At 42.3% G+C, this 26,462-nt stretch overlaps 1 protein-coding gene across 3 annotated transcripts in view; it reads right to left on the bottom strand.

The window, feature by feature from the left end:
- Window positions 1-22,619, bottom strand: part of evlb (Enah/Vasp-like b) — a 56,795-nt gene extending 34,176 nt beyond the window's left edge. For 2 of the 3 annotated variants that reach the window (XM_087851909.1, XM_087851910.1), the window contains exon 1: window positions 6,329-7,084. In XM_087851909.1, the coding sequence (XP_087708035.1) occupies window positions 6,329-6,423 (95 nt within the window). In that variant the 5' untranslated portion in view covers window positions 6,424-7,084. Of the gene's footprint in view, window positions 1-6,328; window positions 7,085-22,192 lie in introns of those variants that run through there. The other variant, XM_087851911.1, reaches the window with a different exon arrangement.
- Window positions 22,620-26,462: the final 3,843 nt, after the last annotated feature.

Raw genomic sequence — 26,462 nt, 5'->3', positions numbered from 1 at the left:
ACCTTAGAACTGAAGAAGCTTCTCGGATGAGAGGTGAAACGTCTTCAAGTAACTTAAAGAAGTCCAGACGCTTTTCTTTGCAAGCTCCTTTGACTACGATGACCTGGATGACTGAGAACCTTCACAGACACTAGTCTTAAAAGTAAGAGGGTGTCTGTGTCCCAAATCCAAACTGGGAGCTGGTTCCACAGAAAAGCCTGAAAGCTAACATGGCATAGCCTAGCAGGCTAGGACTTCAGCTCTGCTAATTCAAATTAGTGATCTGTTTTATAGAGTTAGTCCAGGCTTACAAATGTGCGTTGCTGTGTGCTTAACTGTACTAACAGAACATATTTGGTCCTCGTTTTATTTGTATTTTACTTTGCATTAATTAACAGATATTTGTTATGAATTCACAATGCTCGCCAAGCTAATTAGATAGAGTAGTACTTTTAAAAACTGTGCCGTGCAAAAAAATAAACAAAAATTTTTTTAGATGGCAACAGGCACAATATTTAATAGAGGTCCACAAACCACAAGGTAACATTGTGGTGCTTTGTGTCTATATAGTCTGTGCTTTTAGCCCAAATATTAACTGTTCCATTTCTCCAAGACAAGAGGTGACGCTGGTATGCTCAGGAAAATGAGTTTAAATAACTACATGACGTGTGATAGACTAGATAATGAAAAGCTTTTTATTCAAACACTGTGTGAACACACAGTTGATTATATTCAGCTCGTGTGTATCTGAATGCATGTCAGAGCCGGCAACCCCACAAAGAAGATGCATACAAACACACACACACACTCAGAAGATCACGTGCACACACATGCACTCCTAGAGTCTACTGCTGAGACCACGCAAGAGCACGCTAATCTGTTGGCATGACAACTGGAGTGGAATCTTCGCTTGGCCTAGAAAATATGGCTGGGAAGAAAAGATGAATGAGCAGTGAGAGATGAATTAAAAAACAGCAACATAAGCCCACAGACAGCGTACTCTGTAATTACAGTGCGCACAATGCCCCGTCTCATCAAATGACTGTCTCTCAGTGCTGCAACTGTGCATCTGAGGGTGCATCCATTTGAGTAAGTGGAACTTTGTGTATGTGCCGCTGTGAAATATTGTACAAGTTCTAATCTCTGTCCCTAAAAGACAGTAAATGCAGACCTATAAACTATAACTACATCCAACTACGTGTTGTGCCTAGTGTTCATGATTCATTGCTGTGAAGGTTTTGTTGTTCGCTTTCCCGACACCAAATAATGCCTTGAACGCCTCCGGCAGTCCGCAGAGGTCAGCTGGGACAGCCGAAAGAAATAACACGACGATGTGGTGCCAAGAAAGAGGTCTGAATTTATGGTTTAATACCAGCTGAAAGCCTGCGAAGAGAGCACAAGGTTTCTTTTACGGCTGTGCCGCATGATTGCATAAAGCATTTAAGAGTTTCCTTACCCCTGAGAGCTAATGCTGAGTCTCTGAAAAGGCAGTGGGAAATCATGCTGGGCAGGGCAGGAGGTTTAATTTAAGATTAGGTGCTCTCAACTTTCATGTTTGGCCAACACCTGCATGCATTTTTCAGCATAGCGGATGAGAAACTCTTGCCTTGATATTAACAGTGGTTTTCACTCCCGTCTGTAGCTGGAAGGACTTCTAGTCAGCAAAACCGCTGCCTTTACACCATCCTGCACACTTCTGACTTAGCTTCCCATCAGAGAGACGAGACACCAGGTGGAACAACGGAATTAAACTGAGGATTGTCTCCGTCTGACCCTGCTTGGATTACATTATAGTGACAGAAGAAAGTTGAAAAATAATCTCAGCGACAGAGGATTTAAGACTTCGGATGGTCCTTTATGTCTCTGCAAGGCACAAATGGTAAATGGTCTGTATTTGTATAGCGCTTTACTAGTCCCTAAGGACCCCAAAGCGCTTTACACATTCAGTCATCCACCCATTCATACACTGGTGATGGCAGCTACATTGTAGCCACAGCCACACTGGGGCGCACTGACAGAAGTGAGGCTGCCGGACACTGGTGCCACCGGGCCCTCTGACCACCACCAGTAGGCAACGGGTGAAGTGTCTTGCCCAAGGACACAACGGCCGAGACTGTCCAAGCCGGGGATCAAACCGGCAACCGTTCGATTGCTAAATCCTCTGACATAACAGCACTGACAGAGACAACACACAGTCAGCAGATCCCGAATGAGTGGATGGCAGCCCGAAACAAACAATGGGATTTGAGATTAGATACATTAAGATGAAATGTGAGACCTGCAGGGACACTTTAGGGAAACATATTTGCTTGTATGGAGAACTTTATAGCTATGACATGTCAGTACCTTTAAAGCTAAAGATATGACATTTCCCATGCTATGCAGAGTGCTGGCTGTGGATCTATTTATTCTTTATTCGTGCAAGAGTGCTATCAATTTTCAATTAAGCAAATAAGCATATTTCCCAAATGCTAAAGCCCATCTTTGAAAAGCATTTCATCTTTATTGCAGGTGTGGATTTAAAGGCTGCAGGAAGAAGCCAGACTTTCCTGTCTAGCTAGTTGTTCGTGGGAACCTTGATTTCACTCTAATGAGCATTTGCTGGAATCTTTAATACTCAGCAAAGAGCCCGAGGCTGCCCTTGTCTCTATCCAAGTGAAGCTGTGCACTGCTGTAAACATATTGGAGGAGCAAAACTTGGTCGTCTGCCACTGGTAAGCGCGTGCATGCATTTAGGGAGGTCAGTCAAGCTGCAGATCAGCCCAGGGGCTCAAATGGATGGACAGAGGCAATATGACCTCATGCTGAGAGGAGGAAGAGGAGGACAAAGGCAAGAATATGAAGAAAAAATGAAGGGAAGAGAAAAGAGGAGGACCGCAGAAGAGAATCAGAAATTAAGATGGAAACAAAAAAGATAAATCGAGGAGGCAGAGAGATACGGAAGACAGGAAATAGAGCGAGAAGTGGGAGCAGCTTTAAAAAATGCATGCGTCTCCATTTGACGTAGGCAAAAAAATTTCCCAACAGGGAGGAGGTTGAAGGTGAGAGCATAGCTGGAGCATAAAGACTGGCAACGTCTAAAATATGTACCTTCCCATCCCTCAAAGGAAAAAAAGGAAGCTGTAGCTGTGCCCAGAGGCTGTGCTCCTTCTCACCCATGATGCCATTTAACTGCCTACTGTGCACCCACCCACCCCCACCCCCGACACAGAAAGACTACACCCAGCGCAGACATGTTTACATATGATCCCTTTTATAGTTGAGCATTAGCTAAAGGCCATTAGGTTAAGTGCTCTCCATGGAAAATCCTAACAGTCTGCATAAAACATACTCGCAAGTGTCTGTAATTGGGCGACTCAATCCTGCGAACAAGCCGTAGCATCCTTCATGTTTGCGTCAAAGATCATCAGTCACCAGAGTCACTGACCTAGAATATTTCACAGATTTCCACTGGAGCTTTCTTATGTTTGACATGCATGTGTGGTAGACTCCATCACTAATCTGTCAGGCCACGGTGCGGAACAACGCAGACATTTAGTCTCCTCGGAGAATCCTGAAAAACAGAAAGCCTCTTCCCTCATCCCATGACTTAATCCTCAAGCAATAACTTACATTACAGCAGCTCTTGGATTTAAGTCTGAGGCTTTCAAGGTGAACGAAGGGAGAGAGCTGAAGGGGAGAGTTGGCCATCAAGGCCCATTTCTATCAAGAGCGAGGCCAAAACAGGAAAAATCACAGTTTTATCAGACGTTTTAAACTGAAGGGAAAGTCAGCCAAGTTTATCCTTTAATGTGTATTTAATATATATTTTACTCAAACCTTGATTTTTCTTTTAAACATAGCCAAAAAGCTTTTAATGATTTTAATGACTTTTGTTGGTTTTTGTCTTCCTCACATTGAAAATTAGCGCTAAAGGGCATCAACACTAACATTAGAAACATTACATTATAAAAAGACAAGAAGGAGCTTCTGGGGTCAGCCCGGGGTCAGCTGAGAGTCAGAACTGGTTGCAGTGGAAGACAGACAAACAATTTACATGTGGACGTTGCTTAAAATATACAGATTTGGCATACTGACTATACTAAGAGGGCGATCCAAAACTGAAACTATGATTTATTATTCTTTAATAAATATCAGTGCACTGGGTCTGCACAATAAATAAGAAGGGTTTTTGTAGTTGCAGGAGGCACAGAAACCGAAGCTCTCTTGCTCTTCGTATGCATAGCCTGTGTGCATTGCTATGTATACATGCACTGTATACGTATCTGTGCTCTCATGAATTGGTTGTCATGGTTATCTGGCTATACTCTAGTTACCCAGCTTGGCCACTATGAAGCTGGTGCTAATATCCCAGCATCCATTGCACATGTTTTTCTTTCAGGGTGTATGCCACATCAAAGTCTATGTTCAAACAGCCACATATTTACTCCTTCACACTGGTTTCTCCTTTCTCCTCTAATTTCACCTCCATCCATCTGCCTCACGCTTCCACTCTCTCTTCCTTCTGCTTACCAGTGCTCCCCCCTTCCACCCCCCGCTGGTCTAATATTTTCTCTCCCTCTCTTTTCTCTCTGCTCCTCTTGGTTTCATTATCGCTTAAGCCCACCCTTTTAGGAATATAGTTAGAGATGCTGCTTTGTAAAGCTGCCCATTACTGATTTTATTGTTTGCGGGGTTCAACGTGGAGACTACCAGAAAATGAGTGAAAGTGATTAGTGTTCACAGGAACAGATACGGCAGTGTCTTAGTATGAATGTGCATCAAATCCACGCTCAGCTTTTCTAAGCGAGTATTCATTGCATAAAATCTGATTTGTGAAACATTAATATTGCTTATGGGCTTGAATTGGTTTTGTGAAAACACATTACACTTTTAAACCTCGTTAATCTCTGCAAATGCACACAGGGTGTGTGTGCGTGTGCGCGCGTCCCTCGTGTAATAGAGATGTGAGGCACAGCCAGAAATGTGTGAGACTACTTTTTTTTTCATTAAGGCTACAGTCTGCATAAAAACGCTGATATTTACTGACATTTCCTGGGGTTTGCTGATGTGGACATTTCACAGGGGCGGGAACGCTGTCGATGAAATCTCTTTAACTGTCTGTTGGGCTTAAAATAACATTAATAATAACAATCAAACTACAAACACTAACCTGGGTAAATGCAGCAGATATGAAATGTGAGCCAATATGTTAGAGTCGAAAATCTAATAATGACATCATGCCCAACGACAGCTCGAGTAAAGTGGATGAAGCAGAGCTATTCCTTTTCTGTCTTTCAGAAACAGATGCTCTCACTTTGCACTTTTCTGTCCTCTCCCTCCTCGCGCTGATGCTACCGAGCTGCGAATGACCTCAGACTCCCGTGGCGCCATCAGGGAGCACGGCCAGGCTGTGACAGTGACACGCTCCAGCCCAATAAAGCTGCTGGTCCACCAGCCTGGACCAGGCCAAGGTCAAAGCTGCTTAGTGGGTCAAAACTCTGGCTCTGAGTCCCATAAAGCTGCACTGATCAGAGCTGTTAGCAGAGGAATTGTCAAATGTATCACACGCGAGATTACAGCGACATCTCAAGCTGTGCATGCAAAGATTGATGATGGATGAGAGAGGCAAAGATCACAAGGCGAGCTTGAAGATTATTTTCTATTTCTTTTCATGTATGTCACAAAGCATCGGGTCTCAGATCTCGCACGCCCGAGTGCAATAGCTCCGTCCGAGCACGATTACATCTCAACAAGACAAAGAGGAGGAAAGCTGTTGCACGTCTGAGCATGCGTCTGTGAGCGCGGCGGCAGGCGTCGACTGTGGATGTGCAACAAGCCACCCTGAGCACTTTCAGCTGCGATTGGAGAGGAGAGAGTAGCAAAAAAGAAAAAGAGAGCAGCGCAAAGGAAGAGAACAAAAGAAGCCACAGAGGCGCCCGATAAGAAGGCGATAGATTCCTGGACGGCAAATGCAGCACAACTGTGGCACTGTCGGTCCCTCTGTCCAAACTTGGCAAGCTCCTTCATAGGCTGTCAATGCCCTCTGCTTCTCCAAGGTGCCTGACACTTTTCTGCACAGCTAGCAAACACATTAGCATGCAGCCCCATCCCCCTGCAAGGGCAATGAGCCACTTGCAGCAGCACTCATCATACACAGAAAGCGTTTCATATGCAGCAGCAGCAGCAGCAGCAGCTGGGGGTCTGGTGAAAGATGCAATCATGATGCTGTAAGTAAAATTTGCGTGGAAAAAGCAATTAGAGGCATCAGCCTCGGATGACTCCACCGTTTACCAGTGAGTGATGGATCTGATCTACTGATGGATGCCATCCTAAACACCGCCCGCACCACCGTGCATTGGATGCCTACCTGACTTTGAACTCAGTGAGCTGTGGCTGTGCCCCCGGTTCAGCACAGTAGATCTGAGGGAAGTAAAATCGGTGAGACTGAAGGTTGATATCCATGGCGTCCGCGGACAGCAGGTGCACACAGGTCAACCCTGTTCAGTGACTCCAGAAACTGAAAACAAATGTCTGTCTGTTGCCTCAGTTGCTTTTTTCCCCTCCTTTGTCTCTGAAATCCCGTCGCTGATACTTCCGCTAGAGGTTGGAGTTCAACGGGAGCATTCTAGTCACCTTCTCCCCGAATGGTCGCAGAGCTACAGAAGGCTACCACCAGGAAGGCATCTCCCTCCTCTTTACCTCCTCTGGCGGACTGAACGTTCAATCAGCTCTCCTGCCCAGCACCAGATAGGCACACTAACCTATTTCCCCACTGCCAGTGTACAGTCAGCAACTGTGAGCTCTAGAACAAAGATGACTCCTGTAAAAGATGCAGGCTCCCGGCAGGTCAACAGAAAAAAATGTCACTTTTGGTCATCAAATCATCCTTTGGCAGCAGGTAAAGAAGTAAAAATCGGTCAAAATAAAGGTGAAATTGAAGCATTTGGTGGGAAAAAAAGGTGTTTTCAATATGAGGGCACTCCTCAGCGTACAGAGAAGACTGAATGGGAGATGAGAGTCCTTTGGTTTTTTACGCTTCAGACACAGAGGAAAGGCGGGGTGGGGGGGTGAGCAAGATGGAGATAGAGAGAGATTCCCGGTGCTGTGAGGCGTCGCCCTCACACTGCCTCTCCTCTCTGTGTCTCATTGGATTACCTCCTCCCTCTCCATACTCCCTCCCCACACCCCACCTTCCCTCCTCCTCTTCTCTCCATCACTCCCCTTCTCCCCTCCCAGCTGTGAGAAGAGCAGCGGGCTGCCAGCCCCGGAGGCTGCTGGTCCTGCCCCTCCTCCTCCTCCTCCTCACCATGCAGCTCTCCTCCGCCAGCCGCCGGATTGGCCGAGACGAGGATGCGTAAGTCCGCATGGAGGGAGAGAACGAGAACCAGGGGGGAAAAAGAGGAGGAGCAACAGATTTTAATTCATCTGATGGCTCCCATCTTTTCTCGCAGATGATCTGAGGTGGAGTGCCAGGCTTGGGTGGGGCTTCGGATACAACAACATACGAAGTGTGCACACACAAATTCGAGCATGCGAGGCCCAATGTTTGCCTCTTTAATGTCCCGTGCTCCATTTATCTCAGCACATATAGATTACAAGCAAAGTACAGTAAGCGGCGTGCAGCCACAAACTAATCTCCTGGCTGGGTGGGTGAGTTCAACATCAATAAATCCCTGCCACATTTACTGTGCATCCTCTGACATGCCACAAAAATAGACACACCCGTGGTCTCTTTCTAGTACAGTTCAACCTGCACACACCGCCCACATCTGTCCTGCTGTGTTTTGCCAGCAGGCAATTTCATTGATTGAACTGGCTGTAGAACTGCTGGATGACACGGTTTACTCTGTAATTGGTGCAGACGGCACCGGAAATCACAGTTTAGGGCCTGCTGAAAGAGCCATTTGGCTAGAAATCGTCATGCCAATGAAATTTCAGCCATGTCCTTTTATCAGTTGTTTGATAATAATTTCATATTTGTTAGTTTATGAGAAAAAAATATTACCTTAAGTTAGATGCAAATGTCTGCTTGCAGTGAGTTGCATCAGACAGCCTTATTCAAACTTCTATTGCCTCTATGAAATCATGAGTTTTGGTGTTTGTAATACATTATCATTTGGTTAAAATGTACAGGAATTTGTTTCTTTTACTGTTGCACCGGTGTGAAAGGTGGGGGTAAGGTGTATTTTGAGTGGAGTGGTCGTCAAAGGAAGCGGGCAGGCAACAAAAAGGCAAAAAAACCTGAAAGGGGTGATTTTTTTCTATTATAACTCAATAAATTAAATGACATTGACCCTTTAAGTTATGCACTACTTTAGCGTGGATTTAGAGGAAGGTGATGTTCACTCTTGTTCAACGCTGGCATTTATTTAAAGATTTCTTTTTTAAGTTGCTCAGTTTCTCTGTTAGTAACCTTTTCTTTAAGCTGCATTTTTGCTAATAAACATCAGCATACCATTTAATCTTGCAACAAGTAATAAATGCAACTTGTTAACCAAGCTAGCTGTCTGAGTCTTGGGTTAGCTGACAGCTACCTAAACCTAGTTCAGATATGGTCACTAAATTTGAGGCTTTAAAATTATGTTCCAATACGTTCGTTACCTGTGTCTTTTATATTTAGTCTGTATTTGGCTTTGAAGCCTTTGTAAGGAGGAGGGTGGGGTGTATTAATGGGTCATGAAATTAACTGACTTTTACGTGTTAGTTTCTCCTTTCAAACCAAAAGTCAATCTTTTTAATCATGACTATTACACAAACCCATAAGACTGTTTTTACACATTTTTAATTTTAACCCTTTATTTCTAACCCAAGCTTACCCCGAAGTCTTTCTCATGCAGAAACTGAATGGAAGAGTTGAATATGTACATGAACCTCTTAACTTTCAATAGATCCCTATATGGAATAATCAGTGTTGGGAAGGTTACTTTTAAAATGTATTCCATTACAGAATACAGAATACATGCCTCAAAATGTATTCTGTAACATATTCCATTACGTTACTCAATGAGAGTAACGTATTCTGAATACTTTGGATTACTTAATATATTATCATGCTGTTTACAACTACATGAATGTACTATTGCTGTGATTTATTACTGTTACTGAAGGTCCGCGGCTCCGAACCGTAGTAAAGGGACCTCTGGCTAATACGGTGGGTTCTGTGTCGGCTCGTAGCTGAAAACTAGCTTTACTTTGTTGTCTGGGTCAACTTTGCTAGCGAGAGACAGAGAGAGGCGTTGAAAGGCTGCTCCAACTGAACTTATTGTTTTTGGAGGAAAACACGAACACGGTGTACAGTCGAGTCTTAATAGCTTACTTACAACTGGGCTCGTCAGGCACTCTTCTTGGCTGCAGTGGTTATTATTATATTTACATGCTTCCAGCTCCTGTTTGTGCTCGATGACAGCTCGTACTTTTCCTTTTTCTCCCTCCCTCGCTCACAGACACATAACGGGTATGGCAGTCCATTCTCCCTGCAGCACGGACTACTCTGCCTATGATGCTACATTCTTTAGAGCTATACCGGTAGCATTCTGCCTTTTAGCTTAGCACAACAACAACAAAAAGGCCTCTCTCACCCAGGAAACACGCAGAGAGAGAGCGTCATCCTGTAACCATGGCAACCGTAACGCTGCAGCCTGGAACAACAGAACGTAGCTGTCAAACAAAACCCAAACAGTCCTGACCCGCCACGATATGAAACAGGGAAGTACTGCCGTGTAATCCATTTATTTCAACAAAGTAACTGTATTCTAAATACCACCTTTTTAAACGGTAACTGTAACGGAATACAGTTACTCATATTTTGTATTTTAAATACGTAACGGCGGTACATGTATTCCGTTACTCCCCAACACTGGGAATAATGCACCACAGTACTGGGTCCAGAAATTGTGTTTCTGTTTAAAGTTGTTAGAAGCTAAAATAAAAGTGGATTCGTGTTTTTTCATTTAAATTCGCTTTTTACACAATTTCCTCAAGTGCATCTGCTTTTCATTGTCGCTTGCATTATACCACACGTAAAATCTCTGTCTCGTTCCCGTTTCTTTCATTTAAGGAATATTTCTAAACTGCGACATATGGTCTCCTTAGCTGAACTGGGAAAAATTGTCCATGCATTTGTGTCATCGCGTTTAGATTATTGTCATTCCCTGTTTACCAGCTTGGATAAATCATCTCTTTCTCGCCTCCAAGCTATACAAAACGCAGCAGCCAGGCTACTAACTCGCTCTAGCAAGCGAGCTCACATCACTCCTATTTTATGTTCTTTACATTGGCTCCCAATAGATTTTAGAATTCGTTTAAAAATTATTGTTTTAACATACAGAGCACTAAATGGCCAAGCCCCATTTATCCAAGCTTCTCACAAAATACACTACTGCTCGCCGTCTCCGCTCACAGACTCAGAGTTTGTCGGTTGCTGACAGAACACTCTGAAGACGAAAGGGGGCGGAGCTTTTCAGTCTGTGGCACCAAGGCTGTGGAAAGTCTAACTCTACAACTACGTTTGGTTGACTCTGTGGAATCCTTTAAAAAACAGTTAAAAACTTTACTGTTTAAACAAGCTTTCTGTTGACCAACGCTTTTTACATTTTTATATTTTTAACTTACATTTAAACTCTATATTGTGTATACTATGCATTTTGCTATTTATCGTACTGTTTATTTTAATCTCTGTGTGCAGCGCTTTGTGACTACCTGTCTATGAAAAGCGCTTAATAAATAAACTTTACTTACTTACTTACTACTACTACTACTTACCAGCAATAATCCCCAAAAACGAATTAAAACAAGAGAAAAGCCCATCCTGGGTTTTTTCTTTTCAACACAATGGCAGCATTATTTTCTGAAAGAGACTCCCAGTAGCTGAATATGAGACTAACTCACTACAGTGGCTAGTGTCAAATCAATAAAGGACATTATATCGCAATTGAGTCGCAGCACGCCATCTGCACCATCATTTTTATCTTAAAATCTTACTGTGACTCACTGAGAGCACAGGCAGAGGAAGAGACTGAAGCAAACAGACTCTCTCTTGTTGGCATTTGTGTGAATCTTTTTCTTTTCTTTGAAATGGCAGCAGTAGATGGCTGAATAGTGACTCCAGTTGAAGTCATTCATTGTTTTCTTTTCTTTGTAAAGCAATCATAGTCTGCTTATCAAACATACAGGAGGAGGTTGGGTAAAAAAAACAAACAATTTGGTGGAGAGCAAAGAGGAGGAGACAGACGGAGAGAGGGAGCGAGAGAGTCAAATGCCTGGGTGAAAGGGAGGGAGGGAGAGCCAGGATAGCAAGGGTGAAAGGACAACCAGTCAGCACTTACACTGTACAGTCTTGTCATACACCCCCCACCAAACCCCACCCTCATCCTGTTAGGTGGGTGAATGAGTGAGTGAGTGTGTGAGCAAGTGAGTGAGACAGCGAACGATAGAGTGCGATAAAGCCAAGTGTAAGTCCTGGCAACCTGATTTTTAGCATCCAGCAGGAGGGTTGGCCTTCAGTGTGACACATAGCATGACTGTGTGTGTGTGTGTGGCACAGTGAGAGAGGGGGAGGGAGGGAGGATGGAGAGAGTGTAATTGAGCTTTGCGGTAAAACTGATGACCTAAAGCAAAGCAATGCTGGAGAAAGAACAAAAGGATAAAGAACATACTTTGTTCCACTGTAAATGATCAGTAACCCAAGTGGAATGATAATGATGACGTATAAACATGTTTCAAATCAAACACTGCAATATGTTTGTTATTAAACTATTCAAGCTTAATAATATCTTTGCTGTGGCACTCCAACTTGTGGTCAGTTGAAATTGTGCTATATCCTGTTTCCTGTTTTACTTTGTTGGTGCTTGAAACACGTCCGCAACATTATCGTGTCCACCTGGCAAAATGACTCACTGGGCATAATTTAAAAAAAGCAGAAACCTTTGTACTCAGCTCACAGGTTACACTTTAGATCAGGACATCAACAGAAATAAAATAAAAAGAGAGAGAAACCATGAAATCTCATTAGACCTTTACAAATGGGTTTTTAAAGCATAGATCAATGCAAAAGATTAGAGTATTCCCAGACTGTATGTAAGAGATATCCAACTATTATGGCGGTTCGATATAATACTCCTTGTAGCATGATGGTGCATTGTCTTGCATGAAGATGGTTTTGTTGCAGAAGGCACAGTTCTGTTCTTTCTACCATGGATGAAAGTGGTCAGTCAGAAACTCCACATACTTTGCAGAGGTCACTGTCACACCTTCAGGGACCCTAAAGGGGCCGATCAGCTGTCTCCCCGTGATTCCTGCTCAAAACATGACTCCACCACCTCCTTGCTGACGTTGCAGCCCTGTTGAGACATGGTGGCCGACCACCAACCATCCACCACTGCATCCATCTGGACCATCCAGGGTTGCAATGCACTCATCAGCAAACAGGACTGCTTGAAAATTAGTCCTCTTGTAGTTCTGGGCTTGTGAGCATTGGTTAGGGGTGGCCAAATATAAGGTTTATGCACAACTGCACGTCTCTAGAGAATCCTACACCTTGAGGTTCGCAGGGCTCCAGAGGCAGCAGCTTCCAATATCTGTTTGCTGCTTTGTAATGGCCTTTTAGCAGCTGCTCTCTTAATCTGATGTATTTGTCTGGCAGAAACCTTCCTCATTGTGCCTTTACCTGCACGAACCCATGTGTGCTCCGACTCAGCCATAAATCTCTTACATTATGGTGATCACGCTTAAGTTTTCATGAAATATCTAAGGTTTTCATTACGTGTCCAATGCACTCAACTATTTCATGCTTTTCAGCAACAGAGATCATTTTTCCTTCCTATATTGCTTGAAAGTGGTGGTCAGCTTAATAATGTGGAACATCCTTCTTCAGTAGTTTTTCCTTTAATTGGGCTCATCTGGCAAACTAATGATCACAGGTGTCCGAGATTGATTTCAATCATCCAAAAAGCCCTGAGACACAATTCCATCCATGGGTTTAATTGAAAAACAACTTATTTAATCTTTATGACACTTAAACACAATTTGCATAATAATTTGGAGCACGGTGTAAGTGTAAATCAAATGTAAATGAATGATGCAATGTGACTTTGAATGCAAATTTAAAGTATTTTTGTATTTTATTCTCATATCATGTAATGTAAAATGGAAAGATTCAGCAAACATGCACACTTTTTTACAGCGTGCATGTTTTTTTCCCCATCCAGTCACATTATATCCTGTATAATCCAATCTAATTTCTTGCTTCCGTCATCCCATCAGCACCCACCTGTGTGCAGTCACGCTACTCGCCCCGCAGCAAGGTGGAGAAAGAAAAGGGATTAAACGAGTGTGAGCGGTGTGACAGAGACGACGTTAAACGGCTCTTTGACGTTTCCTGTGCTCTCAGCCGATCTCATCCTCTCAGGCCTGGAGATTGAATCTTTTTTTTTAAGCTGCAAACAAATACTCACACGTGCACCAGCAGCGTGCTGACTCACATGAGCTGCACATTTTAATTTCAATTACACCGCACTCCAATGGGAGATGGCAGAGGAGACACGGAGGGCGGGCGGGGAGTGATTTCCCTCTCATTCACAAAGATCCCACTCTCAAACACACACGCCCGTCTGTGCAGATCAGCCTTCCCACTCTGCCTCTTGACGCCTCCGTGTGCATCATTGTGACTCATAAACAGCACTACTGTCACCTAAAATTAAAATGTTATTATTCACACTCAGACACATGACCACACACCTGACTCTGGAGGCATCGTAATGTGCAACATCATTCTGCATTTTCAGCTGCGCGTGTCAGACTGCATTTAGACAAACGTGGTTATTACAGCAGCATTCAGCACAGACATCATTACACAACCTGTTAGCACCAGCATCTCCAACATATGAAGATATACAAGCCACTAAGAGTTCATCCATTTACCCTAACCAAGGAGGCAAAGAAAGCACAACAGCAGCTGAGCTGTGACTAAATGGTGCACTGATAGCAAGCAATAAAAGCATCGTCGCTCGCAGCTTTTAGTAGGAAGTTAACTCTTAATTTACATGCTACCAAATTACATTGCCTTTGTTAGTTTAAAATAACTGATGCCTGAATTGTGGTCTGTGGCCTTTTTCCAGTCCTTAAAGTAAAACATTCTTGTATTGCAGAGAGGTGCGTGACACAAAGAACAGAACAAAACTAAATGTGGGTCCCACAGTTTGCATACCAAGACTTGCACCAACATTAAACCAAAGCTACAATCTTTTCCTGTGCCATGCAATCATTAAAAAGTGGATCATGTTGCATGCAAACATTGCACAGTGAAAAGAAAGTACAAGACACATCCCCCTCAGCCTCCTAGTACAGGGACCTATGGTATAAACTTTGACCTTGAGGTCAAGGTCACTGAGATTCGAAATTGTCGAAGATTTTCAGTCGATGCTCCCATGCTGTGAATTCCAAAATCCTACGTCGCTTTGTTCTCGAGTTATCGCACTCACAAACTTGAGTGTCCACACCGCCTGCCCACCCTGCTGCGTAACAGCAATACCCCATCAGCCTTTTACAGCTCTGCAGATATGCATCCAAGGATTGCGTAACCCTTAAAATGCTATAATATTAAGTATTAAACTTTATATTAGTATTGGAAAAAAAATCAATCCACTGACACAATCCAAAAGCAGTTGATTATATGATTTTTCCCAACCAGCTTTAGGTTTTGCAATGACTTGTGCAAAAATAATGCAGGATTGAATTCAATTCCGTTTTATTTATATAGCAACAATTCACAGTAAAAGTTACATCAAGACTAAAAGTATGTATGTATGTAGGCTCCAAATAAGACTAACGCACAACCATGCACAATGCAGTGTGGAAAACCTTGAGTCCTCACATGGATCTCCCCCACTGCAGATCAAAAACTGCTCAGCAGTGCCTCAAGGAACACAGTAAAGAACTGAACATATCGAGTTGGTCTCCAAACTCCAATCTGCTTGATTCCATTCAAATCAATTCAATTTTATTTGCACAGCGCCAAATCGCAACAACAGTCACCTCAGGGGGCTTTATATTGCAAGGTAGACCCTACAATTTTAATGCATCCAATAGCACACAGAGTCCAAAAGATCCATTGCTAATGTCTCAGTGCCACTATATTCAAATTTATATATATATGATGATGGTTTTTAGACATTATTTTTAGCCATTTTCCACCATGAACTGCAGCCTTGAACTTTTGTCGACATTACCCGACAGAGGTGCGCATGAGAAGGCAAATGTCCAGTACAGGCTTGGACAGTCATCGAAGCTGACAGGACCCTAGTACGAAGCCCACGTGATGCTCCAGTGTGAGAACAGCACAGGTAACAAGGGAATTCACAACCAGCAGTTTGCACATCACGTGTTCTGCCTCCAGCACGCAGCTAGACCAAACGGAGCATTTCAGGCTGTGAGGGTGCAAATGATGGGAACTGTCTGCTGCTGTATGCTACATGTGACAACACCTCTGGACAAACTGATTCTTCTGATGTTCTGCTGAGCTCATGCACGAAGAAGGCTTTTACCTTTCTGCTGTTTGGAGTTCAGCACAGCAGCAGCAGTGCTTTCTGCTCATGAGTTTGATGCGAGCTGTGCAACTGAACCAAATGACATCATTTCCAAATGCTGAGGGAAACTGGTTGATAATTATCTATGACCGCTCCAAAGAGTGACCCCTCACATACGCACTGCTTCTTGACCCATGGCTCATATGAAAATATTATTTAAGCAGCTTTAACTAATCAGCGCTTTGTCTTTAATGATTCACACAAGATTATTTTTAAGGGAGCACATGTGTGTTCCTACCGAAGTGTGGGAACATAAGATGACTAAACTTTCAACATGTCTGGAACAAAAGGGGAAAATGCCGCAGTTTTAACACTGGACCAACAATAAATGTGTCATCAAGAACGCACACCTGTAACAGCTTCAAAGCACACAGCTGTGAGATCTGGGAACAATGGACCGAGGGGGAAATTTGACCTCCACTGGTGTGTATCACTGCCTGGAACAGCGGGGCATAAACCATGACATTTCCATGATTTATTTTAGCTCAGACACTCGCTGCACCGACTGTGGGTGTAGAATGGAAATGTGCTTTGTTTTCTCCCAAAAGTAGCTTCTCATTAGGGGTGGGGGGAAAAATTGATACTGTGTAGTATCGTAATATTTTGTTTGCTAATAATGTATCGATACAGGGACAGCAGAAATCGATATTTTGTTACAAAAAAGGTTTTTGTGCTCTGACTTCAGAGCATGTTGATCCTTTTTCTGAGCAAGAATCCTGACATTCCTTCACTGTCCAAATGTGTTTAACTTTTTTTTGGCAGCAATAAACATGACAGTTTACTTATTTTAATTTAAGACATGTTTTATTTTAATTAAGTTTAAAACTTTTTTATTTAATGTAAAATTATATTTTGTTTTAATTTACTTTCAAATTCTTCCGTTGCTGAAGGGGCTGCATAGTTTTCATAAACTGCATAGTTCAGAATAGCTATAATTGTACCAGATGGTTGCGTTCAGTTAAGTTGGACTAGACTGTAATACAAACCGTTCAGTTTGTCAACAATAAAACTGAAATGAGAGAAAGACTGAGTGTGAGACTTTGATATTAGATAAAATGAATATTGATAAAGTTTACCTCGCAATAATATCGTATCGTGCGTTAAGTATTGTGATAATATCGTATCGTGGGATATATGGTGATTCCCACCTCTACCTCTCATATGTTACATTTGCATTACCTTGACATAGGGTTATACTGAGTTCCTCTCTCTGTTTGCCCTTGTCATGCATCAATTCTGCTCACTATTAATGCAAGTATTCATATGGGTCACACGCATACCACCAACTGATCCTGTCAATACACATCAGGCCACGAATCAGATTGATAGGGTCTACACTTCACTTTCAGACCATCATGAAAAACCATCCACTCAAACGGAGGCAGTGGTGATGACGACAGGCTGCGATGGGCAGGCTCAGGTCACAGGCTAGACCGCGCATCAACAGTTTAGTTACCGTATGTGCTCTTTAACGTAGTTAACGGGCACACAAAGCTTACTGGAGACCTTTTTAAAAGGTAATAATAGCTCTGAGTAATGTGCAGTAACATGAAGTGAAGCAAAACAAAAACAGGTCCTTAAAGCTTCTCAGTTACTGAGGCTCGAATGATTAAGACTAGAAAAATAACGGTGATCAGTATAGTCAAATGACCGATTATTGGACTTTTCTTTTCTTACAGTATCTCTGAGGCGCCAGCAGAGGGCTTCACATACCTTATCTTTGAAAGAATAACAGTGAAAATCCTAAACTATTCATAGCATTCAGCTGCAGAAAACAAAGCGAAGCAGCAAATCATGCTGAAAAACCTCTGAGCAACGCAGTCAAGCGTAGTCCCGTTTTAAAGGTTCACAATACGAGTGTTCAGAAAGGAAAGGAAGTGATTTAATACAAGAAAAAACAGGTTGCTGCATTTGTGAGGGATAGCAAATGAATCAAAAAGATGGATGGGAGGGTGAAGAAGAAAAAAGAAGAGAAATAACCGACTTCCAGAAGGGGAAACAAGCCAGGAATCAACACTTTAGCCCATAATTCCAGAAAACAAGTGCCAAGCAAGGCTTTACTGTCTCCTCCAGAGATCAACACCTTCCACCTTTCTCCAGCTGGAGACAACTAAAACTAGTGTGGCTAATCATAACAAATGAAGAGCAAATACAGTGGTAAAAGCATTGGATTCCTTCAGTAATCTCTTGTGTTCATAGCCAGGGTTCTCGATGTGCAGGCCGAATTGTGCCAATAGAGCACAGAGGGAGACCAGGGGACCTTTGCCATTTGGTTGTATCTCTTGTGTTCTCACCATCATGCCTTACAGCCAGTGTCGAGAAATCTCACCATTAAAAATGACAGTTACCAACAAAAATATTCTAAACATAACTACTACAACCACTATTAAAATATGCCTGATGTGTGCATGGGCCAGCTCCTTAAAACCTGGCTTAAAAAATAGGCGGATGCGGGGACTATAATACAAATTCTCCAAAATACTGCAACTATAGAAAAATACTGGATGAAAAACTGCAGCCCACAGCAGCTCACTGAGATCAATGCTCATTAGATCACAGCACAAAACAACTGTGGGTGTCCTACTGACATTTGCAGCGCAGCAGCACAGAGAAGACACAAACGCGAGCGACTCGGACCTCTCGGTCATGATGAGCAGAAACAACATGCCCGCTCCATCGCGCTTGCAGATTTAAAGCCACGCAGGCATTTAAAGAGAAAGATAAATGAAGTCCACGCAGTGATCAGGCGGGACGCAGGAACCACAGCAAACTCTGCTGAAGCAGAGGCTTGTGAACCATAGTCTGTGTTGCCACCTACAGAGCACCTCCACAAAGCACACAATCTGTCCTCCTAAATCACAGCTGTATGTTTAAGTGACAGCAGAGTGTTGGGTAAAGCAACATTAAGTTTGGATAATGTGATCACAGTGTGCACAGCTTTTTTTTGTGTGAAAAATGATAAAAAAGTAAGTTTGCCTAGTGTACAATGCAAACTTTCACAGGAAGCGGTTGATACGTATGTGTTAACAAAATAAAAGCTGTTTTATTGTCACGACAGAACAGGAATAATTTATTTACAGCCTCACATTGACCTTGGATCACATGCACACACAGACACACACAGCAATACCTTTATCAGGACACTACACTGAGTTACATTTCATTTCATTGCCTGGAGAGTTACTGACAGCTACTACTGCTTAACACTAATCCTACCCCCTAAACCTGGGTTTAAGTGTGCCATTTCTGCCATATATACACTGGTCCCCAGACTGTGGAACTCTCTCCCTTTGAGCTTGAGATCTGTGGACTCGGTGGTCTCTTTTAAAAAAACAGCTAAAAACTTATCTTTTTAAACTTGCTTTTGGTTCATTTTTGTTTTTATGTTTTAGCTTCTGTGAAGCACTTTGTGATTTTTATCTTGAAAGGCGCTATACACATAAATGTTACTTACTTACAACGGTGGATGTTCACATGACACAAGCACGCAGTTTCAAAAAGGAAGGTCAGAGTATGTGCAAGTGATTCCTGAGCTAATCAGAGGAAAGCTGGTTCAAAGCAGGGATGTTATACTCATTTTACATCATAGGACACATGATGTTGGAGTCTTAGCCAGGCTCCTTCTGTTCCCCATTCCTTATATTTGACATTCCTGGCTTAAAGGGAGGTTGCCCTAAATGCTCCCTGTATCTCTCATGAAATGGACTGAGGGGCCTCACTAGAGTGAAATAAGTATGGATTATTTTAAACCGGAATCAAGAAAAGCCAGACTAGTAGAGCCCAAGAATATGAATGTCGAGCTGTAAATGAGCAACAACAGGACCCCTTTATTGGTTTATACTATGGGGAGGTTTGCAGGGAATAGGTTCCATGCGAGAAGTGCTAGCATCCCTCTACATATCAGTTATTTTTCATCCTCTGATTGTCTCACAAGACATACCCTGAAAAAGCCGCTTGCTGTGCTGGAATTAGAGCCTGGGACTAACTACGAGGAACACATGAGTGTATAATTTGGGAGTAGGTCTGGAAGTTGAGGCATCCCAGAGCTCATATTTCGCTTCACAACGAAATACCCCATATATACAGTGGGGCAAAAAAGTATTTAGTCAGCCACCGATTGTGCAAGTTCCCCCACTTAAAATGATGACAGAGGTCAGTAATTTGCACCAGAGGTACACTTCAACTGTGAGAGACAGAATGTGGAAAAAAAATCCATGAATTCACATGGTAGGATTTGTAAAGAATTTATTCGTAAATCAGGGTGGAAAATAAGTATTTGGTCACCTCAAACAAGGAAAATCCCTGGCTCTCACAGACCTGTAACGTCTTCTGTAAGAAGCTTTTCTGTCCCCCACTCGTTACCTGTATGAATGGCACCTGTTTGACCTCATCATCTGTATAAAAGACACCTGTCCACAGCCTCAACCAGTCAGACTCCAAACTCCGCCATGGCCAAGACCAAAGAGCTTTCGAAGGACACCAGGAAAAGAATTGTAGACCTGCACCAGACTGGGAAGAGTGAATCTACAATAGGCAAGCAGCTTGGTGTGAAAAAATCAACTGTGGGAGCAATCATCAGAAAATGGAAGACATACAAGACCACTGATAATCTCCCTCGATCTGGGGCTCCACGCAAGATCTCATCCCATGGGGTCAAAATGATCATGAGAACGGTGAGCAAAGATCCCAGAACCACACGGGGGGACCTGGTGAATGACCTGCAGAGAGCTGGGACCAAAGTAACAAAGGTCACCATCAGTAACACACTACAACGGCAGGGAATCAAATCCCGCAGTGCCAGACGTGTTCCGCTGCTGAAGCCAGTGCATGTCCAGGCCCGTCTGAAGTTTGCCAGAGAGCACATGGATGATACAGCAGAGGATTGGGAGAATGTCATGTGGTCAGATGAAACCAAAGTAGAACTTTTTGGTATAAACTCAACTCGTCGTGTTTGGAGGAAGAAGAATACTGAGTTGCATCCCAAGAACACCATACCTACTGTGAAGCATGGGGGTGGAAACATCATGCTATGGGGCTGTTTTTCTGCCAAGGGGACAGGACGACTGATCCGTGTTAAGGACAGAATGAATGGGGCCAAGTATCGTGAGATTTTGAGCCAAAACCTCCTTCCATCAGTGAGAACTTTGAAGATGAAACGAGGCTGGGTCTTCCAACATGACAATGATCCAAAACACACCGCCCGGGCAACAAAGGAGTGGCTCCGTAAGAAGCATTTGAAAGTCCTGGAGTGGCCTAGCCAGTCTCCAGACCTCAACCCCATAGAAAATCTGTGGCGGGAGTTGAAAGTCCGTGTTGCTCGGTGACAGCCCCAAAACATCACTGCTCTTGAGAAGATCTGCATGGAGGAATGGGCCAAAATACCAGCTACTGTGTGTGCAAACCTGGTAAAGACCTATAGTAAACGTTTGACCTCTGTTATTGCCAACAAAGGTTATGTTACAAAGTATTGAGTTGTATTTTTGTTATTGACCCAATACTTATTTTCCACCCTGATTTACGAATAAATTCTTTACAAATCCTACCATGTGAATTCATGGATTTTTTTTTTTTTTTTTTTTTTTCCACATTCTGTCTCTCACAGTTGAAGTGTACCTCTGGTGCAAATTACTGACCTCTGTCATCATTTTAAGTGGGGGAACTTGCACAATCGGTGGCTGACTAAATACTTTTTTGCCCCACTGTATATTCATGCAGTGTAACCTCTGGACGTCTTGCATTTATCAAAGCACACAGGATCAAAAACCAACAACAAGCCACATTTTTTGTGTCCCTAGCAGCGAGGCAGACCGTCACACACCATGAGTAACACCACACTAGCACGCACACTCCGTCACCCACTCTACTTTCGAAGCCAACAGCAATTAGACTCAGCTGATTTTTCCTCCTGTTCATGGTGAACCTGTGCCAAACGCTGCTGCTTCTGCTGCCTCACCCACTTCTGTGAAGCGGCAGCCTCGCAGCTGATTGGAGGGAGGCTGTGACGACAAACCCGGGCCTGCCAGTAACGTTTTACCTGATAGGCACTCACACCGGACCAGTCAACCCAGCGCCCTCATCTCCGAGCCGCGTCTGGATCGCTGTATCGAATGCTCACAGCTGATTGGTTCGCGTGCGGAGAGGTGTGTGCGAGCGTGCACGCTGCGCAGGTTTCACCTTTTTTTCAGGTGATGTTTAAAAACTGAAACCGCAGCAAGTGTTGTTAATTAAGTGCACCGTAACGCCACACTACTGCACGTGTAGTCTGGTTCCCATGACAAGACCTTTTTCCCGCCTGTGCAGAGTACCTCCACGTGAAACATCACCGAGCGAACTGGAGTCGGCTATTTTTGTTTTTATTCTTATTATTTTAAATCAAAGGCTGGCCTCAGTGTGCTTCTCTTAAAGGTTCATATTCTGTCGGCCAACAGGTGACCTACCGGTCAATAAAAGCGCGTGCTGCCGTGAATCCCGGGCTGTGATACACCTACTGTGGCCTCTAAATTCAGCTGCATCCCATAAATTGTCCAGATTCCCTGTGAATCAGCCCCACATCCCCTTAATGTCCCTAAAAAGGAAAACCCACCACCACAACCAGTGCAGAAGTCTGCGCTTTTATGTGCAGGGAAAGACCAACGCATGCTTCTCCTTACCTCATCGTCCTTCTGAATGAAATCAGTGATGCTCCCTGTGAGCTCAGTCCTTCGTCCTCAAGTTCGGCTCTAATAGAAACGATCCAGGTCCAGCAATAGCAGCAGATCTGTATGGTTTTGATAGGAAGAAGAAGAAAACAACTGCGAAGCCTGCAGCGGGTTGGACGTGCAGATGCTGAGGGTGGAAAAGGCGAGAGGGTGTGGAAAAATGCTACACGGATGCCCACAGTTTTCGGGTCTGTCTTAAAAAAAATAATATTAATAGAAAATGATAATAATTAAAAAAAGATCCTCCTCCGTTGTGTTTCAGGCGGCTGCTGGTTCGGTCGGGGCCACTTCAGAGGGCAGCACGCCGCTTTCCTAAGGACGAGAAGCCGGGCGGAGTGGCTGACAGCGGCTTTTGAGGTGCCATCTTTTCCTGCCTCCAACCACTGGGAGGCTGGATGGATGGAGAGGCAAAGAGGAGGGGGTACAGGGAGAGAGAGAGAGAGCAGGCTGCTGGAATATTCAAGTGTGGCTGGTTTTGCTGCACGGCAGCGCCCTCATCCCGGCGAGGTTGCAACTGTGCAGCTGATGAGGACAGGTAGGTAAACTAAACTGTGTTTTTCTGAGCACATAAAGTTGGACCACATGAATTGTGCGCAATCCTTTTAGAGAGAAATATATTATCAGAGTCGTTTTATTACGCAGTAGACCTGGAAATAGTTTTTACAGTGATTGGAGAGAAACCCACGATTACCACAAATACTTTAAGCCTTTAAGACCCTGGAGAAATAGGCTAGTATTATATTACTGTATGATGTCGATGACTGTGTGTGTGTGTGTGTGTGTGTGTGTGTGTGTGTGTGTGTGTGTGTGTGTGTGTGTGTGTGTGTGTGTGTGTGTGTGCATCTTATTTCAAATTTGTAACATCTGTCTCCTCACACGGAGGACAGTCAGACTCGATCAAGGCTCCAGAACTGTGGCTCTGCTTTTCAGGAAAATGGGATCGTTGGGTTGTATGGTGCGATTTATGTTCACACTGGTATGCTGTTGATTGTACATGAAAGTCAATAAAGGTCTGATCTGGGTTTTTTTTGTTTTTGTTTTTTTCCTGGATACTTTGCTCATAAATCTAATGGCTCTGATGAAAGCTAGTATGAGACAAAACCACTGCCAATTTCTATAATGAATAAAATTCACATTTTATCATATATGTGGGTTTTGTTACAAAGTTATTATTATCAATTAAAACTAGAGTAAAATCTTGGTGTCCAGAAATAACAGTTAAATGTACTTTATCAAACTGTAACTAAAACGATCAACACCTGGGGGCGCTGTTTTACTGAAGGTGTGCTAAAACCAGTGACTGTTGGGCAAAGGAGCTTGCAAAGAAAAGCGTCTGGACTTCTTTAAGTTACTTGAAGACAGTGACTGTTGAGTTTTTTTCTGGGGGGGTTGTTTGTTTGTTTGTTTTGTTTTTTTTACTTTATTTTAAGTCCTACCAACTTCCTGCAGAGGCTTTGGATACTTGCCGTTTTTGTTATTTAGTTTTTTTTAGTGACTGAATAAAGGTCACATTGACTCCTTGCACCATCTTGTGGTACAAATTGGTATTACATGAAAAATACAGACGTTTTAACTTCAACTGAATCTTGGATCTCTTCAACACAACGCGAGCAATATTTTGGACAACTGCTTGACATAAAGTCACTGCAGCCTTTTTCTTCACATTCTCTTGGTAACCTTAATTAACTTTGGAGGGCGCGAATAGCTTTGATTGGTCCGACCGTCCACAACAGTCCCAGTTTCTTATGTGGCCCTCTGAGAAATTTTTCACCTCTGCTCTAAACCATTTTTAAGCACGTGAATTTTTTTAAAGTGCCCTGAAATGAATTAAAAATAAAAACTACATCCTAGAAAAATTAAACAATCTGAAACTTTTTTTGGGAACTTAAAAGTTAATAAAAAAATAAGGAAAAAGCCAAAAAAAATATTTTATTGTAAAACTTTTCAGCACAGAAAAAATGAGGAGCCTTTGGGGTCATGTGTGTATGTTATGACTGGGACGCCCTGTGAAAATTACAGCCATTCTATATTTTAAAATCTTGTCAATAATAAATACCCCCACACTGAAATAAAAAACAGGGGTGTGTGTGTGTGTGGGGGGGGGGGGGGGGGGGGTAGTGCTGTAAGCAGCATAAATTGAACTAAAACATTTTAAAGAATCGAAATAAAACCTGACAAATGTTTCCATCATTTTAAAATCCCAATCAAACCTTTAGTAGTTCTCCTTTTCAACAGCAGAGGTCCTATTAACTCCCAAAGAGCACGTGGAGGATGCACTTTGAGGTCACACATTTCCTGCACTGCTTTTTCTGTGTTAAATCTTTTTTGGATGCAGATTTTTCTGTTGAAACACTGAAACTATGTGTGTCAGATGCTGCACACATTCTAAATGTGCTGTAACTTACGACGTTAGAATATGTGATATTTGAAACATTTGAGGCAGTGTCCCCAGAACATGAAGGAGGTCCAGCTAGCATGCTGGGAAATATATTACTTATACATCCTTTCCTTGCTCTCTGTGATTTGTGGATAATGTGTGCAAACCTGTCGATGTCAGCTAATGCAAGAGCTAGGCTGTTTTTGGCAAGTGTTTTATTAATAAAAGAGAAAAGACTTCCATGTCTTTGGAGTTAGGCAGTGACTTTGCAAAGCGCAAGCCCCAAATGAAGATCTGATGGGTGATTTACCAAGGTTATTATAGTCAGCTAAAATATTAATATAAGATATTAAAAAACACATTTGTTGACTAAAATTAAATATATATATATAAATATATTAAAAAAAATTTTTTAAAAGATACTCGCAGCCCTTCATTCTCTTCATTTTTATATCCCAGGTGATTATTAAAGAAGTTGACCTCTGACCTTAAGCTCAAGGTCACCAGCATTCAACCTTTGCTTGTTTTCGTCTTGTTTTTTGTTGTTGTTGTTTGTAATTAACTTGCTCGATGAGGTTTTTCGATGCATGAGACTTTTCTTCTCTACATCACTGTGAGTTAGCTGATTTCAAAAAGTTCAGTGTTTTAACACCTATAACACCTGTACTGATTTCCCTAAATTGTGCCTCTAACATATGCCCTCCATTCAATATATATATATATATATATATATATATATATATATATATATATATATATATATATATATATATATATATATATATATATATATATATATATATATATATAAAATACTAAAACTGACACAGAAATGAGTGAAAACTAAACTAAAACGAAAGATTTTCAAACCAAAAAACTAACCTAAAAAAAAGCAACTGACTTTTGAAACTCTGGAATTAATTGAAACTAAACTGAATTACAAAAAAAAATTCAAAATGAAAGAAGAACATTAAAAAAGAACTAAATAAAAAAATAAATGGTGAGTAGCCACAGGATAACAACTACCACAGCTAGCTGCAATCTAATGCTTCCAATACAGACATGTACATTTTGCTTTTGATTTAACCATCAGTCTAGTTATCATTTGGGAAGTGAGTGCCATCGAGGGAGGGTGTCCTATCACAAACATAATCTGACAAAATGCAAAATATTTATGTCCAAAAACCACCTTTTGCTTCCATTTCAAGTCCAACACATTTGATTTCTAAATACTAGAAGAAAAATGTGCTCACTCTCTGTATCGAAGGCCTCAAATGCCAAAATGAATTAATTAAATACATCATTAAATAATTAATTAAATGTGTCATTAATACATTAAAACTGGAAGTAACTGATTTAATATATAAGTTACTTCAAATTAAAATTCAGTTTATTTATTTAAATATACAAGAAATGCATTGATTGATTGATTTCCAATTTTAACTGATTAATGACACATTTATTTATTTATTTTTTTAATTGTACATGTATTTAATTCATTTTGGCACCCTGGCCATCCAAAGTTCATGACCTCTGATCTTGCTAACACCACGGTGGGCAGCATTTCAGCAGAAAGCTTTAGTTTGACTGATCTCGAGGTTAGACTGAAACATTTTGGTTTGTCACTTACTCTAAAAGTTCAATGTGATAAAGTCGTGGGAACATTGCAGACGAATCACAGGACACCTGAACAATTGTGACGCACCTGCTCATAGACACATTCACTGCACACCTAGACTTTTCAAGGCTTTGCCAAAGGGAAATGCGTGTGAGTTAAAGAGCCTGTAACCTTCCAGCTCTCTATTACAAAGTCTATTTGCTGTCCAGTTACACAGCTTTGGGCCA

Source organism: Neolamprologus brichardi, chromosome 15 (assembly GCF_056152115.1).
Source record: "Neolamprologus brichardi isolate AB-2024 chromosome 15, ASM5615211v1, whole genome shotgun sequence".
Taxonomy (NCBI): domain Eukaryota; kingdom Metazoa; phylum Chordata; class Actinopteri; order Cichliformes; family Cichlidae; genus Neolamprologus; species Neolamprologus brichardi.
This window is presented reverse-complemented; position numbering and strand designations above follow the sequence as displayed.